The 16,274-nt window shown below is 40.7% G+C and overlaps 4 protein-coding genes across 6 annotated transcripts; 3 read left to right on the top strand and 1 right to left on the bottom strand.

Moving 5' to 3' along the window:
• Positions 1-17: 17 nt before the first annotated feature.
• On the top strand, positions 18-4,151 carry LOC148165893 (ribosome biogenesis protein BMS1 homolog). Of its 2 annotated transcripts, XM_088049607.1 has the most exons (5): positions 18-101; positions 178-311; positions 356-3,639; positions 3,688-3,849; positions 3,896-4,151. In XM_088049607.1, exons 2-5 carry the CDS (start codon positions 260-262, stop codon positions 4,079-4,081), a joined length of 3,684 nt encoding a protein of 1,227 aa, XP_087905733.1. In that variant the 5' UTR covers positions 18-101; positions 178-259; the 3' UTR covers positions 4,082-4,151. The 2 variants fall into 2 exon arrangements, with proteins under 2 accessions (XP_087905733.1, XP_087905734.1); XM_088049608.1 differs by lacking the exon at positions 18-101 and having other exon boundaries at positions 124-311.
• A 96-nt stretch (positions 4,152-4,247) lies between these two features.
• On the top strand, positions 4,248-4,750 carry LOC148165892 (uncharacterized). The gene is made up of 2 exons (XM_088049609.1): positions 4,248-4,523; positions 4,570-4,750. Exons 1-2 carry the CDS (start codon positions 4,251-4,253, stop codon positions 4,747-4,749), a joined length of 453 nt encoding a protein of 150 aa, XP_087905735.1. The 5' UTR covers positions 4,248-4,250; the 3' UTR covers position 4,750.
• Positions 4,751-4,793: 43 nt separating this feature from the next.
• Positions 4,794-6,171, bottom strand: LOC148165891 (uncharacterized). Its single transcript, XM_088049642.1, has 2 exons — positions 6,012-6,171; positions 4,794-5,965 (listed from the first exon to the last, which is right to left on the bottom strand). The coding sequence occupies exons 1-2, from the start codon at positions 6,169-6,171 to the stop codon at positions 4,794-4,796; spliced, it is 1,332 nt and encodes a 443-aa protein (XP_087905768.1).
• A 507-nt stretch (positions 6,172-6,678) lies between these two features.
• LOC148165890 (axin-like) lies at positions 6,679-15,649 on the top strand. Of its 2 annotated transcripts, XM_088049635.1 has the most exons (10): positions 6,679-6,942; positions 12,576-12,805; positions 12,858-13,104; positions 13,162-13,357; positions 13,411-13,712; positions 13,813-13,956; positions 14,240-14,477; positions 14,529-15,241; positions 15,295-15,468; positions 15,522-15,649. In XM_088049635.1, the coding sequence occupies exons 2-10, from the start codon at positions 12,661-12,663 to the stop codon at positions 15,646-15,648; spliced, it is 2,286 nt and encodes a 761-aa protein (XP_087905761.1). In that variant the 5' UTR covers positions 6,679-6,942; positions 12,576-12,660; the 3' UTR covers position 15,649. The 2 variants fall into 2 exon arrangements, with proteins under 2 accessions (XP_087905761.1, XP_087905762.1); XM_088049636.1 differs by lacking the exon at positions 13,813-13,956.
• The last annotated feature ends 625 nt before the right edge of the window (positions 15,650-16,274 follow it).

Here is a 16,274-nt window from a genome sequence, read left to right as displayed (position 1 = left end):
GTACCACTATGTGAGGTTAAAAACGCCAAATCACGAGAAAGTTTAAATTTGCACGGAAAAACTAAATAATCAACGAGTTTTTAAACATTTTCAGCGAAAAGGTGAGTTTTTAACAAGTACTTGTACGCATCAAGAGCCTTCAACACTTTCAACAAAAGAAACTGGTGTTTTTTCTAGGAATTTTTTTTGTGACAGTTATAGGTTATATAACCTCAAAAACGCATGTGTTGATGTTTGCTGTGATTTTTCCTTTTTAACTATGGATAGTGTCGAAGGAAATGACAAAAAGTCTCACCGCGAGCGCCATGCAGGTCAGTTTATTCAATTTTAATTGTATTCTAATCCTCTTGAATAGGTCGTAAAGCCAAGAAGAAAAAAGACAAGACAAACCCTTTCGAAGAAGCCTCCGATAAACAGCGCAACCCCAAAGCTTTTGCTTTCAATTCCGCCGTGCGAGCAGAGCGCAAATTTCGCCGAAGACAAGACATTGATACTAAGAAACAGCATATTCCTTTAGTTGACAGGGTCCCCCTTGAACCACCCCCTATCCTCGTGGCTGTTGTTGGTCCCCCGAAAGTGGGCAAGAGTACTCTTATCAATAATTTAATCAAACTCTTTACCAAGTCGCCTCTTGTGGAAATGAAGGGCCCCGTCACAATAGTCACAGGGAAGAAGCGCCGGATCACATTCATTGAATGCAACAATGATATCAGTAGCATGATTGATCTCGCAAAGATTGCAGATTTGGTACTTTTGTTGTGCGACGCGAGTTTTGGCTTTGAGATGGAAGTTTTCGAGTTTTTGAACATTTGTCAGGTTCATGGAATGCCCAAAATCATGGGAGTTTTAACCCATTTGGATATGATTAAAAACGCAAAGACTTTAAAGAACACGAAGAAGATTCTCAAGCATCGCTTCTGGACAGAGGTGTATCAAGGGGCGAAGCTTTTTTACTTATCAGGAATCATTCACGACGAGTATTTACGCAACGAGATCAAAAACTTGGGGCGCTTTATCTCAGTCATGAAATTTCGCCCCCTTACTTGGAGGACCACCCACGGCTATTTACTAGGGGATAGATATGAAGATTTGACCAACCAAGAATTAATCCGCAAGAACCCGAAATGTGACCGGAAGATCTCTTTATATGGATATGTACGTGGGGTCCCCATAAAAAAAGAGAGTTACATCTACGTTGCTGGCTTGGGTGATGTAAAAATACACGACATTTCATTTTTGCCGGATCCTTGCCCTTTACCTGAGCAAATAAAAAAGAGAGCTTTGATGGAGAAGGAAAAATTTATTTACGCCCCTTTTTCAGGAGTCGGGGGCATCGTTTATGACAAAGACGCTGTGTATGTAGATTTAGGGGGCTCCCACAGCCACAACAAAAAGGCCGAAAATGAGGATAACATTGTCACTAATTTGATCGACAGCAAGAAAACTTTGGACGTAAAAATGGCTCATTCCAAAATTCAGATTTTCTCAGGAGGGAAAGAAATCACTGCGGAGGAGTTTGAAGAAGGCGGCGAAAGCGAAGAGACAAATGAGAAGCAGTTGTATGAAAAAACAAGGGAAGAGGGAGATTTAGAAGGGGAATTAAACGAGTTGCGAAGAAAAACCGTCCAGTTTGAAGAGGAGAACGTTGAAGATTCTGGAAGGGTGAGGCGGAAGGTGGTTTTTGAAACTGGGGATGATGAACTGGAAAAGGTTTTAAACAATGAAGATGATGACGATGAGGAGGAGAACGAGTGGAGTTATGATTCGTTTGAGGAAGATGACGACGACAGTATAAAAGATCCAGATTTTGAACCCGATACTCCTCGAATAAAACCAACGAAGAACAAAGAAGATGAAGATGAAGAAATTATAGTTTTGACTTTACCAGAGACCAAATCCAACGGAACCGAAACAACTCACTCCAAAGTCAGTGAGATACTCAAAAAACTGGACAAAAGTGAGCCGAAAAAGGTTATAGAGGTAATGGACTATGAAACAGACTCCGATGATTCTGATCAAGAGGAAGAAATTGTGCTCAGAGATGTTATCAGTGAGAAAAATGCTTCGGACGAAGAATCAAATCTGCCAGAAGATGAGCAAACTGAATCAGGAGACGACGAAAAAAGTGACGAGGATTCAAACGACGACGCTGTTAAATGGAAAGAGAATTTAGCCGCAAAAGCAAAAACGGCCTTCTTAGAACGCCAGAACGCCACCCAAAACTTGATGAAACTAGTTTACGGCGTCTTTGACGTAAAAAGTCAAGAAGACACTCTCGATGACCAAGCAGAAGACGAAGAAACCGTCGGTGGTCTCTTCAAAAAAGTGTCCCAAGCTCAACAGAAACTCAAACTGGACAAAGACACCATGAACCTCCCTGAAAGCTCGTTGATCCTCCCTTGGAACGGCTCCACGAAAAACTGGCTCGATGAACAGAACAAAATTTTGATCTGTAACTGTTTCGTGACCGGAAAATGGAAAAACTCAGAAGATGCAAACGAACTGTTAAAATTAGATGACGCTGAATTAAGTGATTCGGGCTCTGAAGTGTTTGGAGATTTTGAAGACTTGGAGACGGGGGAAAAACATGCTGTCCCGAAACGTAAGATTGACGAAGATGCAAAAACCGACAGAGAAGCACTAGCGGAGAAGAAGCGGAAATTGAAAGAAAAGTTCGACGAAGAGTACGATAACACGGAGAAAACGTATTACGACGATTTGAAGCAAAGCGCAGAGCAACAAGCTCAGTTGAATAAAACTGTTTTTGAGAACATGCCGGATGATGTTCGGGTGCAGATTGAGGGTTTCCGGCCTGGGATGTATGTTAGAATTGAAATGCAAGGTGTCCCTGCGGAATTTGTGACTAATTTCGATCCTACATACCCTCTTTTGGTTGGGGTGCTGAACATGGGCGAAGAAAACGTCGGTTATGTCAATGTTAAGCTCAAGAAGCATCGATGGTACACTAAAATACTAAAAACTAAAGACCCTTTGGTCATTTCTTTGGGATGGAGGAGGTTTCAAACAATTCCTTTGTACTCAAAACTAGAAGACGATTTAAAGTTTCGCTATTTGAAGTACACCCCGGAACATTTAGCTTGTAACGCGCATTTCTGGGGGCCCATAACTCCCCAAGGTAGCGGTTTCTTGGCGTTGCAATCGGTGGAATCGAATCCGGAGGTTTTGAGGAAGCAAGGATTCCGGATTGCTGCAACTGGCGTCGTCCAAGAACTCGACAAATCAACTCAGATAATGAAGAAGCTTAAACTGGTTGGTTATCCTCTGAAAATTTACAAGAAAACTGCGTTTATTAAAGGAATGTTCAACAGCGCTCTGGAAGTGGCGCGCTTCGAAGGGGCTCGCATTAAAACAGTCTCTGGAATAAGGGGGCAAATTAAAAAGGCTGTGAATAAACCCGAAGGATGTTTTAGGGCGACTTTTGAAGATAAAATCATGTTGAGTGACATTGTTTTTTGTCGGACGTGGTATAAGGTTGATGTGCCCCAATTCTACAATCCGGTGACCACACTTCTGTTGCCACAAGACCTGAAAAATTCATGGAAGGGTGTTAGAACAACCGGAGAACTCAAGAGGGAACGAGGAATTCAAAAACTGCCTCAACTAGATAGTTTATACACGGTATTACGGAAACCCACTGTAATTTTGGTTTTTATTGTGATTTTTTAGGCAATCGAACGGAAACCGAAACCATTTAAACCTCTCGTTATTCCCAGCAAGTTACAAAAGGCTTTGCCCTACAAAGATAAGCCTAAACATGGAGTTAAATCGGCGGAGAAGAAGAAGAGCATAAATAGAGTCGCTGTGATTCGAGAACCTCATGAACAAAAGGTCGTAGTTTTCTCAATTTTCGTCTTTTTTTATTCTTTTTTTGCAGGTTTCAAACATGATGAAAATGGTTAAAGCTAATTACGAGCATAAACAAGAAAAACTTGGACGGGAAACGAAGGAAAGGCTGGAAAAACACAGAGAGATGGTGGCAGCGCAACAGAGTTTGAAAGAGCGCAAGTTAAAACAGAAGAAAAAAGAAGTGTTCAGAGCGAGAAGTAAAGCGCAAAAGTGAAACTCGCTAATGTTATCAATTATTATAAATAAATAAAAGAGTTTTTACCTTTTACGAAATGCCTTTTTGTGAGAAAATGTGATTTAATAATCATAATAGTCATGAATGTGTTGACTTTTTTCGGTCCCGTCATTGGACGTCATAAATTTCTGTGCTAATTTCCAAAAAAATGTCCGACACCGTGGAAGATCTAAATTACGACTTCAACTACAATCTCTTCATCGCCAAAACTCTTCTCAACAATTTGTCCAAGCATGAAGACAAGTCCAAAGCCACCCGATGGATGAAGAAATTGAGCATCTGCAACCGCAGCGTCAATGAAATCCGCCTAAGAAACGACTTTATGTACTACCTGATCGTCAACATTCAGAACGGCGAACTGCAGCCCCCATTCAACGAGAATCCTCCATCAACCCCCTTGCCGTCCATTGCGCATCTTTTGGTAAGTAACCTTCAAAGTACGAGACACCAACTAATCGAACAAATAGCCAGGAGGAGTGGAGGGAGATGTTGAGGCCAAAGTGGCAACAATAGAGAAAGGTGAGGCAAAGAAGCCGTATCTTTTCGAAAATTCGCCTGATGGAGGAGCGTTCTTGGCTGCGCAACCGATTCCTAGGTGCGGTGCTTTTTGCTATCTTGCAGTGGTGGCTAGGAAACCTGAAGATTAACTTGCGCACATTTTTGAATAAATTTTATTGATATAACAAGTGTGTTAATAAAATCCTCTCCAAGTGTCTTTAGGGCCTTGGGTGGAGCGTCTTCCGTAACGTCGAGGGACAGATTCGTCTTCTTCCAGTGGCGTGGCCACTAAAGATGTTGGCGTGTTTTGTCGAACTGGAGTGACATACTCAGCCTGTTCTACAACAGGGATTGCTGGAGGAGGTGAATAATGGAACGGAGAAGGCGGTTTAGGGGGTTGAACTCTCGGTGGAGGAGTTTTAACAGCAGCATTAGAAAAACCGCCCTCGCCTACTCCACCTCTTCTCTTCTTAACTTTGGTCATTTCTGCAATTTTGTTAGCAGTGAGAGCACGAGACTCGATATCTTTAGCCGATTGGGTTATCCACGACGGCTTCTTCTTTTTAATCGCAACTTTTTTCTTCGAAGTGGCTCGCCGGGGCCCCGGCGCCGTTAAAAGCTTGTCTTGACTCTCTCTGGTCATTCTTTCATTGTCTATGATGGTCTTTTCCAACGATTCACTTAACTTCTCAAGCGTTTCTACCTGTTGAGCTTGCTTGGCTTCCAAAGCTTCTTTCTTAGCTTCAGCAGCTTCTTCCATTTGCATCATCTTTGACTGTTCTTCTCTATGCATGCGCTTCAGGTCATTGAGTCGCTTCTTCAAACTGTTATTTTCGTCGTTGAGACGTTCACCTTCCGATCTCAACCACTGAAGACGATGGTAAGCAGCTTGGCGTTTCATCATCTCCATTTCTTCAGGCTCTATTATTATTTCTGAAGGAAGTGGTAAAACCTCTTGAAGGTACTTTTCTTTATCAGCGGCGTACCGCTCAAAGTCGAATTTAGGCACCATCAAGTAAATCTCTTCAATCATTTTCATCATTCGATCGTTTAGGATGATCTTCCTCTCTTTGTAAAACTCAGCAAGTTGGAGCTGCTGGTTATGAAGAACGTCACTACTATCTTGAGTCGCTGTCTCGTAAACTTTCCGTGCCAGTTTTCGGAAGGAGTTGAGGTCCTCTTGCATGACCATGCGAAGAACCTCACCACGATCACCCGTCGATGGAGCTATTAAAGAAACAAAGTCATGCACAGTGGTAGGACGGCCCTTCAACGTCTTTAAAATCTCTTTAATTTGTTTTAAATCTTCACCAGGAGGGGCATTCCTTCGAATCGTCTTTTTCTTCATCTTCTCCAGCTCCGATTCTAGAAGAAATTTGACTAAACACATTTTACCACCTTATTACTTTACCTGTAACTTTCGGCTTGAAACCACGACTGAGTGCGGGTAGTTGGAATTCTTTTTTTGCGGTGGTTTCAGGGACTGAGGGTTTTTTACCGGGTCTTAGGGTCGTTGATGGTTTTTTAACGACGCTCGGTTTTGCCGGTGCTGAAGATTTTCTCCCAAGCATGTCTTTGCTGGCGGTGCGACGCGACATCACGGCGAATTTTAATAAATCGTTGAGTTACGAAATGCAAAGGGAAAGCGAAATGATGAAAATATTAAACCAAGTGACTAAAATTAATACTTCTAGGGGAACAAGCAGCACTAGCATTTTCAAGAGTTTGGCCGAAATGAAAAAACAGTTTTCAATACAACTTTTCAAACATCTTGAAAATGACTTTTGAGAAAAACGAGTGCTAGATGTTATTTTTTTGAATAATTTCAGGTAGGAGGATTCAAAATGTATATTTGGTTGCCTAACTTACAACTACACTATTACGTAATATAGGAGTAAACTGAGGAAGTTTTTGATTCTTTTTTACTATTCGACTCACTGGTAAAACAAAGTGTAGACGTTAATATTTTGGATAAAAAAGTGTAAATGTTTAAAAAAAAATTAAATTTAATGATAAACTACGCATGCGCGCGTTCTTTCTTCTGATTGGTGTTTTTTCCTTGATTAGTTCAACAGTTGGCACGTTGGTGGCGCCATCCTCCATTCATTTCATGGCATGGCGGCCTCAGCATATACGTGATAAAAAGTGCTTCTTAAAGTTTCTTTAGTTGTTATTATTAAAAACTCTTGTTAAGTTTTGCGTTCGTTAACAAATTAAAGTGCTTTCGTTCTTCCACTGCCCCAATTTTTAGCCCAACAAAATGTTCCAGTGTTAAAATAATGTGTTGTGTTTATGTTTTCCGTACAAAAATAACATTCGGATTTTCACTTCACTCTCAAAAGGTTAGTGAAATTTTTTCATTTTCTAGATAAATAGCGTAGTCGTCCCGTGTGCAGCAACTAGACGAGAAAAAAAGCATTTCTTCAGTTCTCTGTAGTAATGTTAGGTTATCCTCGCCAGGGGCGGCTCGGCCCCTTTTAAAATTTGCATGAGGGCTTCCTTTAAGGAAATTGCCCTCAAATAACTATTCTAAAGGCGACAATTGTGTCGTTATTATGCAAAGTGGAGTGGTATGGAAATTAGACATGCGATCGTTGAGCCGCCACTACACAGTAATTTTATGGCTTGTTTGTACGTTATTTATGGCAGAAGTGAACAAAGAGTTAATTGCTTGCAATTAGAATGACGGCGGGCGAAATCGATAATTCGATTTGTGATTGGGCCCTTCAGGGCCGGACTTGGGCTATGACGTCTTGATTGTATACTTGACTTTTTTGCGATAAAATGATCAAAGGATATTTAATTTGCAGTATTGATTGATTGGAGATTACCGGTTTGTTTACGACACCATGTATAAGACTACCAAGTCACGTGGTTTCGGAATATCATGGCAAGGCTTGATGTTTACAGTAGCGGATTTCAATGCTTATCTTGTTGATTTTATTGCTAGGTGCAAACAATGGTGCCTACCCTGATACGACCAAATGATTAAAATTTAGACCAAAACATTCAATATATAAATAAATAATTACCGCATCCTAAAACAAAGAATTTTTTTGAAGCTTTGTTCTTTGCCTAAAATTCATTATCCATGCATATCTAAAAAACTGGTGGCGCCAAACAAAACTTTTTTTTTATATCAAATGGTGCTGATAACATTATTTCATTTACAATGTAATTGATAGTGTTTATGTTGACATTTTGAAACCGCCATCCATCAGCAATAATACGAGATATTTTTAAGGAATTGATTGTTTCATTTACAATTATTTTTAGTTCAATGACTTCCAATTAAGTGTAACGATGGGAAAAAGTTAGAATAAAGTGAAGCCTTGGTCAAGTTTATAGAAAACTTTCAATTATACGGTATGACTGAAAAAAGTTAACCAAGGCTATTTGAAAAAAAAAAACAAAAAAGTCTGTCAATTATATTGCAATGTCAAACGTCATAGAATTGTTTGCTAATTTGCTAAATCAAGTTTGTTTAGATGAGGTTCACGAGCGATTCGAAAGTTCTCCAAGTGAAGAAAATTCAAAATTGTCGTCACGTGACGGCCAATAAAAACTCATATAATAACTTTAATAATCCGTGTGTCGGCTTTTATGTTGGGAATATGTGTAGACCGTTAATCACGGCACACCGCGACTACATCATGGCGGCCCGCTCTTCCTTTAATTAGTTAATTAACCGACCTGTCTTGACCACGTTTTTATTTTTACTCATTATTATTATACTAATTTCGCACGCAAACCGAAAACGAGACGAGACAATTAAATACTAAACAAGTGGAAACTACGATCGATAACGAATCAAATCGCCGTCGTTTCTAACGAAGAAAAAAAAAACAAAAGCTAGACGATCAGTCACGGGTCTTGACATCTGGAGGAAGACAAGCGAGCATCGATCAAGCGACGTCTGTCAAGTGCACGAGAAAATCCGAGATCGAGTCGGCAAAGTGTGTAATTGTTTTCCAAATTAAATATTCAACGAACACGAGAATCGTTTTACGTGGCCTTGGCGTGGTTTTTTGTTTTTTTTAGTGGGAAAAAATTGAATAAATAGAGGCATATAGCCGCCCTCGATAAACACCTTCCGCAAAGCGGTCGACGACGTCAAAGGAGCCGCCGTCATCAAACAACAGCGAATCGCGGCATCTTTTCAGGTTTATCCCTCTCTTTGTCGGTGTGTGTGTGGACTTAAAAATTATAAACTCGCTTGCGTTTGCGACATTTGATCGTTTTTTTCCCTTGGTACGCCACTGGATTCGCGATTTCCACTTATCAATGAAATCGAGGGTAATAAAGGGAACAAAAGGAAGTGCAGCGTCATCCTGGAGGATTTTTTTCTGGGTTTTTTGTCCAATCTAAATCCACCGGAATTTTCGGTTTAAAGAAAACGAAAAAATGCTGACGTGCACTAAAGAAAAAAGCAATTATTTCTATTGATACCATCAAATTACAGATAACGTTCTTCCATCGAGCTCTTCAGATCATAAACATGTCATTGTTTCGACATGGAATTTTCTACAGAGTTATTTACGGACAGTTTACGCCCCTGTCTGTCGGATTTGTGTCTTCACTGATAATAAAAATACAAACTACCCCTGTAACTACACTGATGAGTGATGAGGTTTTCTCTCCTTCGAAGAATTGCTTGGTTCAGGTGTACTGGTCGTTTTCTGACCCTCGAGGGAATTCAGTTTGTTGGTCTTTTACCGAGAGTTCAGCCACAGTTGGTAATTATATGGAGACGCGAGTAAATTTGTTGTTATATAGAACAATCGCTTAAATTAAATTGCAGTCAATATGATAAATTTCAGAGCCTCCTAGACATGAAACCTATTTAATAAAACTATCCGTCCGATTTCGCGTGAAGAATTTCATTTTGTCCACCAAGCGGAGATTTTGACCACTGATTTTAATATGAGTGAAAGAATGCATATTTCACCCCACGCTAGATGCGAGGAATCCCAGCCCGGATTTTTTTCACACCTTTTATCTTTACGTTGATTCAGTCTTGTCACCTCACGATTTATTATAATCCTGATCGGCTCGCGCTTATTTATGAGTATCAATATTTAATTTAGAAAGTACTCAAACATCCGCGCACTAAAAAACGAACGATAACTTATTAGCTTATTACCTACCGTAACAATTTTTCGTTGATCTTTCCGCCACGGACTTTTGATGTCGTACCGCGGCTGTCTATTATTTACACAATCAATCAGATAATGTAATCTAGGTGACAGCGCACGTCAATAAATTAGCAAATACACCTGCAAAAACAGGGGATAAAAATCGTCATGTGGTACTTTTCGTGGAAGGGATTGATGAGTTTGGTGCGCCCTTTTTTGTTTGAGTACTGCTGGGTACCATCGGTGAGGGTCAGCAACCGCGGTACCACTGGCAGCCTCTGGGCTTCAAAGAAGTTGTGCCGCCCGCCATTCAACCTCGTCTCTTGCCTCTCATCGCTCGACGCATTCTGTACCGTTCGACAGATGTGAGGCAGGACCGGAATAGACCTCATTTCGGAGAAAAGCATAGGAAAAGAAAGAGTTCACTCAAGAACTCAAAATTTAACAGTCTAACTAACGAAATTACGTACTGCCTTACCAATGGCACAGGAAATACAAATAATTCAAACTTGTAAATCAAAGGCGCTTAATTTGAATCTTGGATTTTTTTTGTTTCGTCCTTATCTTTGTCCTTCGCATGCGCATCAACTTTTCCCGCGATTCTTCTATTTTCTCGCTCAGTTCGCGTTTGAGTTTCCTTCTGACGGTGAAGTTGTTCTTAACCCGTCCCTGGTCGCTTCGGGACATTTTCTTCTCGGAGACGTTGGTCGAAGCAAACCCGCATTACTTACATACTTTTATACGAAGCCATTATAACGTTTTTACGAACGTATATGTTGTACGTTTACTCGTCTTTTCTTGTGGACTTGATTCACATTTAAATAAATTTTTCTGCTGTGCAATGGGGGGAGAAATTTAACAAAACTGTTGGGAAAGTGAAATAGACATCTGCAATTTTGGGGTTTAAAATGATAATTTATGGACGTTTGAAAGGGTCAGTTAGGGATTTTCCAAGAAGTTGGGTCAGGGCCGGATTATGGAGGGAGAGTAGGTAAAATGGGCTGTGCAATGGTTTGAATTCTTTTTTTTTATTACACGAATCGAGCAATGAACGTTACGTTATCTACCAATTTTTATTTCTCTACGCGCTGTCTCCATCAATCAGCATCAAAGAATATTAAACTTGACTCATTAGCGATTTCCGTCAATAAATTATGAACATTTCTCGTACTGAAGTGACGCCAACTTGGCTTAACATTTAAAAGTTTCCGTTAAATGTTAACACCGTCACGAGCTTCACGTTTATCGAGAAGAAAACAAACGAACCCTTGAGGGTTAATTCCAAGAATATCAGTCTTTTGTTTTCATGCCGCTGAAAATTAAGTGGTTATAACTCAAATCACCGTAAAATTATACAGCGAGTTGCCCTTTTTCACCCTTGTAATGGGGCGGTCATGGCTTTAATTAATACCTCGGCTTCACACTGAATTATGCGAAGAATAACGGACGGAAATTCCGCCGGGCCCAACGGAAATTAGAATTTTTGGGTTTTATTAAGCTAATTAACACTTAATTATGGTAACTACAGAAACGTTTGTCGATTTTTTTTGAGTAACCACAGCAACGGCGGTGTTTATGCAACAATGTTTGCGCCGGTGTATGACGGGTTGCCTACACCAGGCGCTATTGAAACAATTATCGATAAAAAAAATATCGTTGTTTTTTCTTTTGTTTTTTATGCCTCCTAGAAGCAACAATGATACCTTTTTTACGCCTGCACTTTCGTTTAAGTAGTTGCATTACATTTATTGCCAATTTTGTGGACCAACAAATGGGCATTTTTGAGCCTGTTGCAATAAAGTAAAAAAAACAATAATTAACTTTTTTTGTTTATTCTGTGACAATTTTCTATAATTTTGAACTATTTAGAACGGGTTACAATAGCAGCGGTAGTTAATTCAGTTACCCAGTGAGCACAAAAGCTTATGAATTTATTCTCCACATTCATATATCGATCGATGGTGGCTTGTGCCCATCACCTCTCCCTCCATTTCTTTCCAATATCTGCTTTATTAATTGTAAATAATCCTAGAAACGATGCTTGAAAAGGCACTGCAGCCCCCTTTGTCTGCTGATTCATTGATCGAAGAATCCAGCTTGACTTTGTACAGTTGTTCGAAGCAGTGTTCGAAGCAGCATTCGAACAGTCTCTTTTCCGCTGTCCATCATATCAGACGCTTCGGGGCTGATTTAACTGGCAGCTGAAAGAATGTTTATAGTTTGAAATTAATATTTCAGACATAATAATAGAATTATAGGCATTATAATAGAATTGTGTACTTGGGTCTTTCGAACAGTTGTACCATAATAATATTTCAGTGGCTCCTTTTTGTTCTCTACATCGATATGGGGTACGTTTTAGCATGGCTTGTGCTTTCGTGAGCGTTGTTTCATACGCTTGATGGATTTTTGGGTTGATGTAATGAAATTATGGTATGGTATAGTTATGGTGTAATTGGATCTGAATTTTTTTTTCTACCTGCGATTTTTGTCCTTTTGTTTGGGTTTTATTAAATATGATTTCATAATTTCAAATTAGGGTGGATTTTTTAGTGGGTTGTTAGAGGGGGCTGCGCATGCAAGTCTTTGTTCGAAAGGTTTGGTATTGATCGAAGAAGGTTCACACCCAAGGGGCTCCCAACAATATGAGCGCCATTTTAATTCGACAGGGATGCTTTTGGAGGACATTTTAAAACAAATTAGAGGAAAATGGTTGTGGAAAATTCTGTGAAAATTTTATTTTTTTTCATTTTCCAAAACTACTTTTTGACTTTTTAAAAGCGAATTATCATAAGCACTTTGTACTTATTTAGTTTTTAAGAGTTTTTCAACTTTTCAAGTTCCCATGATGAAGCAGAAACCCACATCCCCAGCACAAAGAATCACCAATCGGAAGGAGGGCGCGTGTCGGAGGCCCCTGTCATAATGAACAGACGCACCTATGAAGGTTTCGACTACACGTTGCCCAGACCCCCTGCACTGGGAGAGGAGAGAACGCTCAGCGTTTCCGAGCAGCGGGGGGTGATGGACCGAACAAGGCATCGCCAGCAGTCTTCCTCTCCAGTCCCAAGTACGCAACCAAACCGCCCCCAACAACCCTCAAATAACTCTTTACATTACAGAGGCAGGTTACGAATTCGACGATGTCAGGCCTAAACCTTCCTTGCCAACAACTCCAGCCTATTATACGTGGGCAAAGTCACTCCACCATTTACTCCAAGATCCCGATGGGGTTAAGCTATTTCAAAAATATCTCGAAAGTGAAGGGCCGGAACATGCGCATCCTTTGCAGTTTTGGTTTGCCTGCGAGGGCCTGAAGAACCACCACGATCACGATTGCATACAGAAATTCGTCAAGTGTATTTATAAGTGAGTGGGTGAAGAGAGTCGTTCAAAATCACTCTGATTGTGTTTTATTTATTATAGGAAATATTTTCTGAAACATGCTCTTCCGATCGACGACGAACTGAGAAAGCAAATAGTGAAAAAGTCGAAAACGCTCCAGTGCCTTGAACCCCCGATCACTTTATTCGACGAGGCTCAGGCGCAAATTGAATCCTTAATAAGCAAAACTACTTATCCCAACTTCCTTAAAAGCGACATGTACCTGCAGTATATCCAGGTAAACTTACACCTGTCGTGTCTTTAATTACATCTAACTCGATGTGTTTATAGTCTGTCGAAAACTTTGACACCGGTAGTGAAGACTTTAGCTGCGATTCTAGCGCTTCCAACAGTCCAGCGATAGGCAGCGACGACATGGGAACTTTAGCCACAGGTCGAGATCCTCTTCCAACTCTTCACGAAGGCTTCGAACTCAACTTTAACTCTCAAGCACCTGTTTTTTTAACTCCTGGTACAGGCAGCGTGAGCACCGGCTATCACACCCCAAATCCTCGTTTGACTAAAGACGTCTTGCTAAGATCACAGAAACATCGAGCGCTAGACATACGTCCGAAATCCGAGACGTACGCTGGGTGAGTAAGCAGAGACAGTCATTTGTTCCGCTTTTGATGCTTTCGTGTTTCTTTTTTTTTTTTAAACTTGAAATTTTTTTGGTTTGCGTGTGATGCGTAGTGTGATATATCGAAGCAATGGAGTGCACATCGCGTACAATTCCTTCAACCCTGTGTCCAGGCAGGACAGCGAAATGCAATCGCTTAGTAGTCATTCTGATGCGAGGACGGAGTCGGACAATTTGTCCCTACATGAAAGTAGTCTGTGAGTATTTTAAGAAGGGTCTCTAAGGACGTGGCGGGTACTACTTGATAGCTACTAACACAAAGTGACTTGTTAGGTGGCAGTGGCGGCAGGTTAATGCAACTAAAAGACAATTGTCAATTAAAAGTACTTATAACTGTCATTAACATTAACTTCCGGCAAAGTAGAGGAAGTCTGTCATAACATCTCTTAACTAAGGTACAGTTGCATGTTACACGTCGCATGACCGCACTTTTCTTTGCCTCTCCGCGCATAACGTCAATCACGCGCGTTTCTTCTTCAGCGATGGTAGATCAGGTCGTTCTCAGGAGAAACAGATCCGACAATTGGCCGCCAGGAACCGCAAAAACGACTTGGAGTACTTCATACCGAGAACGCTCCGAATAGACTGGGAAGAAAAAGGACGAATGCCTGTAAACGACGAAGAACGTGCCGCCCATGCTGCTCTGATCATCGAAAAACTCGAAGAAGTAAAACGAGAGCAAGAGAGTCAAGAAATGTTGCGCGTGAGACTGAAAGAGGTACTGGTGAAATGTGGCTTTCCCTCCCTTCAAATTGCTTTTTTTCTTTAGGGCGACTCGCTTAGCTCGCTGGACGACAAACCTCCCTCGATAGCCCCAACTCGCGACCTCGAAGCCGCAATGCGGGAAAAACTGCAATTCCAAGACGACAGCGACCAAGATATCCTCGACGAGCACGTTTCTCGCGTCTTTTCTGATCACTCGTCGCAAGACTTGGCGAGTCCCAAGCCGACGTCTCCGCCACCGCGTCATTGGGGAGTTCCACGGCGTCGTCGTGACCGCGACGTCTTTTCCACTTTCAGTGGGGATTCGGGGAACGTGCACGACTTTGCCGACGACTTGGATCGGAGGTCTTTGCCGAAAAAGAGCATCTCGGAATATGGAGAGGAGCGTTCGCGAGCTGTTTCCTGTCGTCGTTCTACCATAAAAGAGGAAATGCCAGATAGTGGCATTTCGATGGTGTCGGAAGTGGTTACCGCGCCGGTAGCTAAAGGTGTTCGCGTGAGGTCGTGGTTGAGAGAGTCGGAAAGAAGTGGGAAGATCGGAGGAGGACATGCGCATAGTGAGATTGCGGTCCGAGAAGGAGTCGGGAGGAAACACAAGAGATACGGATCGCGATCGAATTCGTTGGAGAGACCGGCGCAACCGTTCATCGCGGATCCGAGTATGCCGCCGTTGCCGTCACCAAACACAGATGTGCAGTTGGAAGAGACCAGGAGGAGGCTCAACGAGGCTGGTGAATTAATGACAAGATGTAAACCGAGGTACTCACTTTTTTTTTATACAAAATTCTCAAATTAACGCATTTTGTTGTCAGACCTTCTAGCAGATCTATGAGAGGCCAAAGACCGAACTTGCCAGCAAGCGAAGAGCTAACAACTGTCATGTTTTCGTTCGACGACGAAGACCTTCCTTACAGAAGTAAAATTCCTGGAACCCAAATCACGTTGAGACAGTTTAAAGAATACTTGCCGAAAAAAGGAAACTACAGGTACTGTGGTTCGGTTGGTGTGAGTTTCAATGAGTTTGTTGTTTTTTTTTTAGATTTTTCTTCAAAACGGTATGCGAAGATCTTTACAATCAAGTCACTCACGAAGAAGTAAGCAACGACAATGAAATTCTTCCGATGTGGGAGGGAAAAATAATCGCCCAAATGAAAGCGATCGACTGAATTGTAATTTATTTTTGTTGTTATATTGTTTTAATTTGGTTCGATCTTAAAAAAACTGACGAAAACGACGAATTTTACAAAATAATATTTTTTATTAATTTTTGATAAATTTTGCTTTTGTCGGTTTTTTCTTATGATTTTTTACACTGCCACGGTATGTTTCGTTGTTTTACAAGGAAAGTAAAGCAAATAAAATGCACATAACTTGTATAGTGCTTTAAACATAGTAATAAGATGCCTAACTTTGGACTATAATTTTTTAACAGAAATTACTGACAGAGTCGTTCTAATTTGTAAATATCTAATGACTTTTTCGTATGCAGTAGGTGCATAAGACAAGTGCCTTTTTTCAAATGTTTTTGTTTTTATTTTCGGATCGATTCTTCCGTTTTTCCTGTGTAATAATCATAGACAATCAGATCGGAAACAATAGGCAACTGATTGCTATTTTTACTTTAATATTAAGTTTTAACGATTATAAATTAGTTAGGAATAGTTCTTCATATACCTCATTTCTCTGTTTCTGTTGTAGAATTAATTCTGACTATTTGTGGATTTGTTTACTTAAATTATACGTTGTAAGTGTAGAACTGAATTTTATATTAATTCATGTATTTTTTTGGAAA

Source organism: Gnatocerus cornutus, unplaced genomic scaffold, assembly GCF_029298725.1.
Source record: "Gnatocerus cornutus isolate USDA-ARS CGAHR unplaced genomic scaffold, icGnaCorn1.1 ctg00000145.1, whole genome shotgun sequence".
Lineage (NCBI taxonomy): Eukaryota > Metazoa > Arthropoda > Insecta > Coleoptera > Tenebrionidae > Gnatocerus > Gnatocerus cornutus.
This window is presented reverse-complemented; position numbering and strand designations above follow the sequence as displayed.

Coding starts and splice junctions, on each gene's coding strand:
- LOC148165890 (XM_088049635.1), top strand. CDS start 12,661: ATGAACAGACGCACCTATGAAGGTTTCGACTACACGTTGCCCAGACCC. Junction 13,957..14,239: donor TCCCTACATGAAAGTAGTCT/GTGAGTATTTTA, acceptor TTTCTTCTTCAG/CGATGGTAGATCAGGTCGTT. Junction 15,469..15,521: donor CCGAAAAAAGGAAACTACAG/GTACTGTGGTTC, acceptor TTTTTTTTTTAG/ATTTTTCTTCAAAACGGTAT.
- LOC148165893 (XM_088049607.1), top strand. CDS start 260: ATGGATAGTGTCGAAGGAAATGACAAAAAGTCTCACCGCGAGCGCCAT. Junction 3,640..3,687: donor AACTAGATAGTTTATACACG/GTATTACGGAAA, acceptor GTGATTTTTTAG/GCAATCGAACGGAAACCGAA. Junction 3,850..3,895: donor GAGAACCTCATGAACAAAAG/GTCGTAGTTTTC, acceptor CTTTTTTTGCAG/GTTTCAAACATGATGAAAAT.
- LOC148165892 (XM_088049609.1), top strand. CDS start 4,251: ATGTCCGACACCGTGGAAGATCTAAATTACGACTTCAACTACAATCTC. Junction 4,524..4,569: donor CGTCCATTGCGCATCTTTTG/GTAAGTAACCTT, acceptor TCGAACAAATAG/CCAGGAGGAGTGGAGGGAGA.
- LOC148165891 (XM_088049642.1), bottom strand. CDS start 6,171: ATGCTTGGGAGAAAATCTTCAGCACCGGCAAAACCGAGCGTCGTTAAA. Junction 5,966..6,011: donor TTTCAAGCCGAAAGTTACAG/GTAAAGTAATAA, acceptor AATTTCTTCTAG/AATCGGAGCTGGAGAAGATG.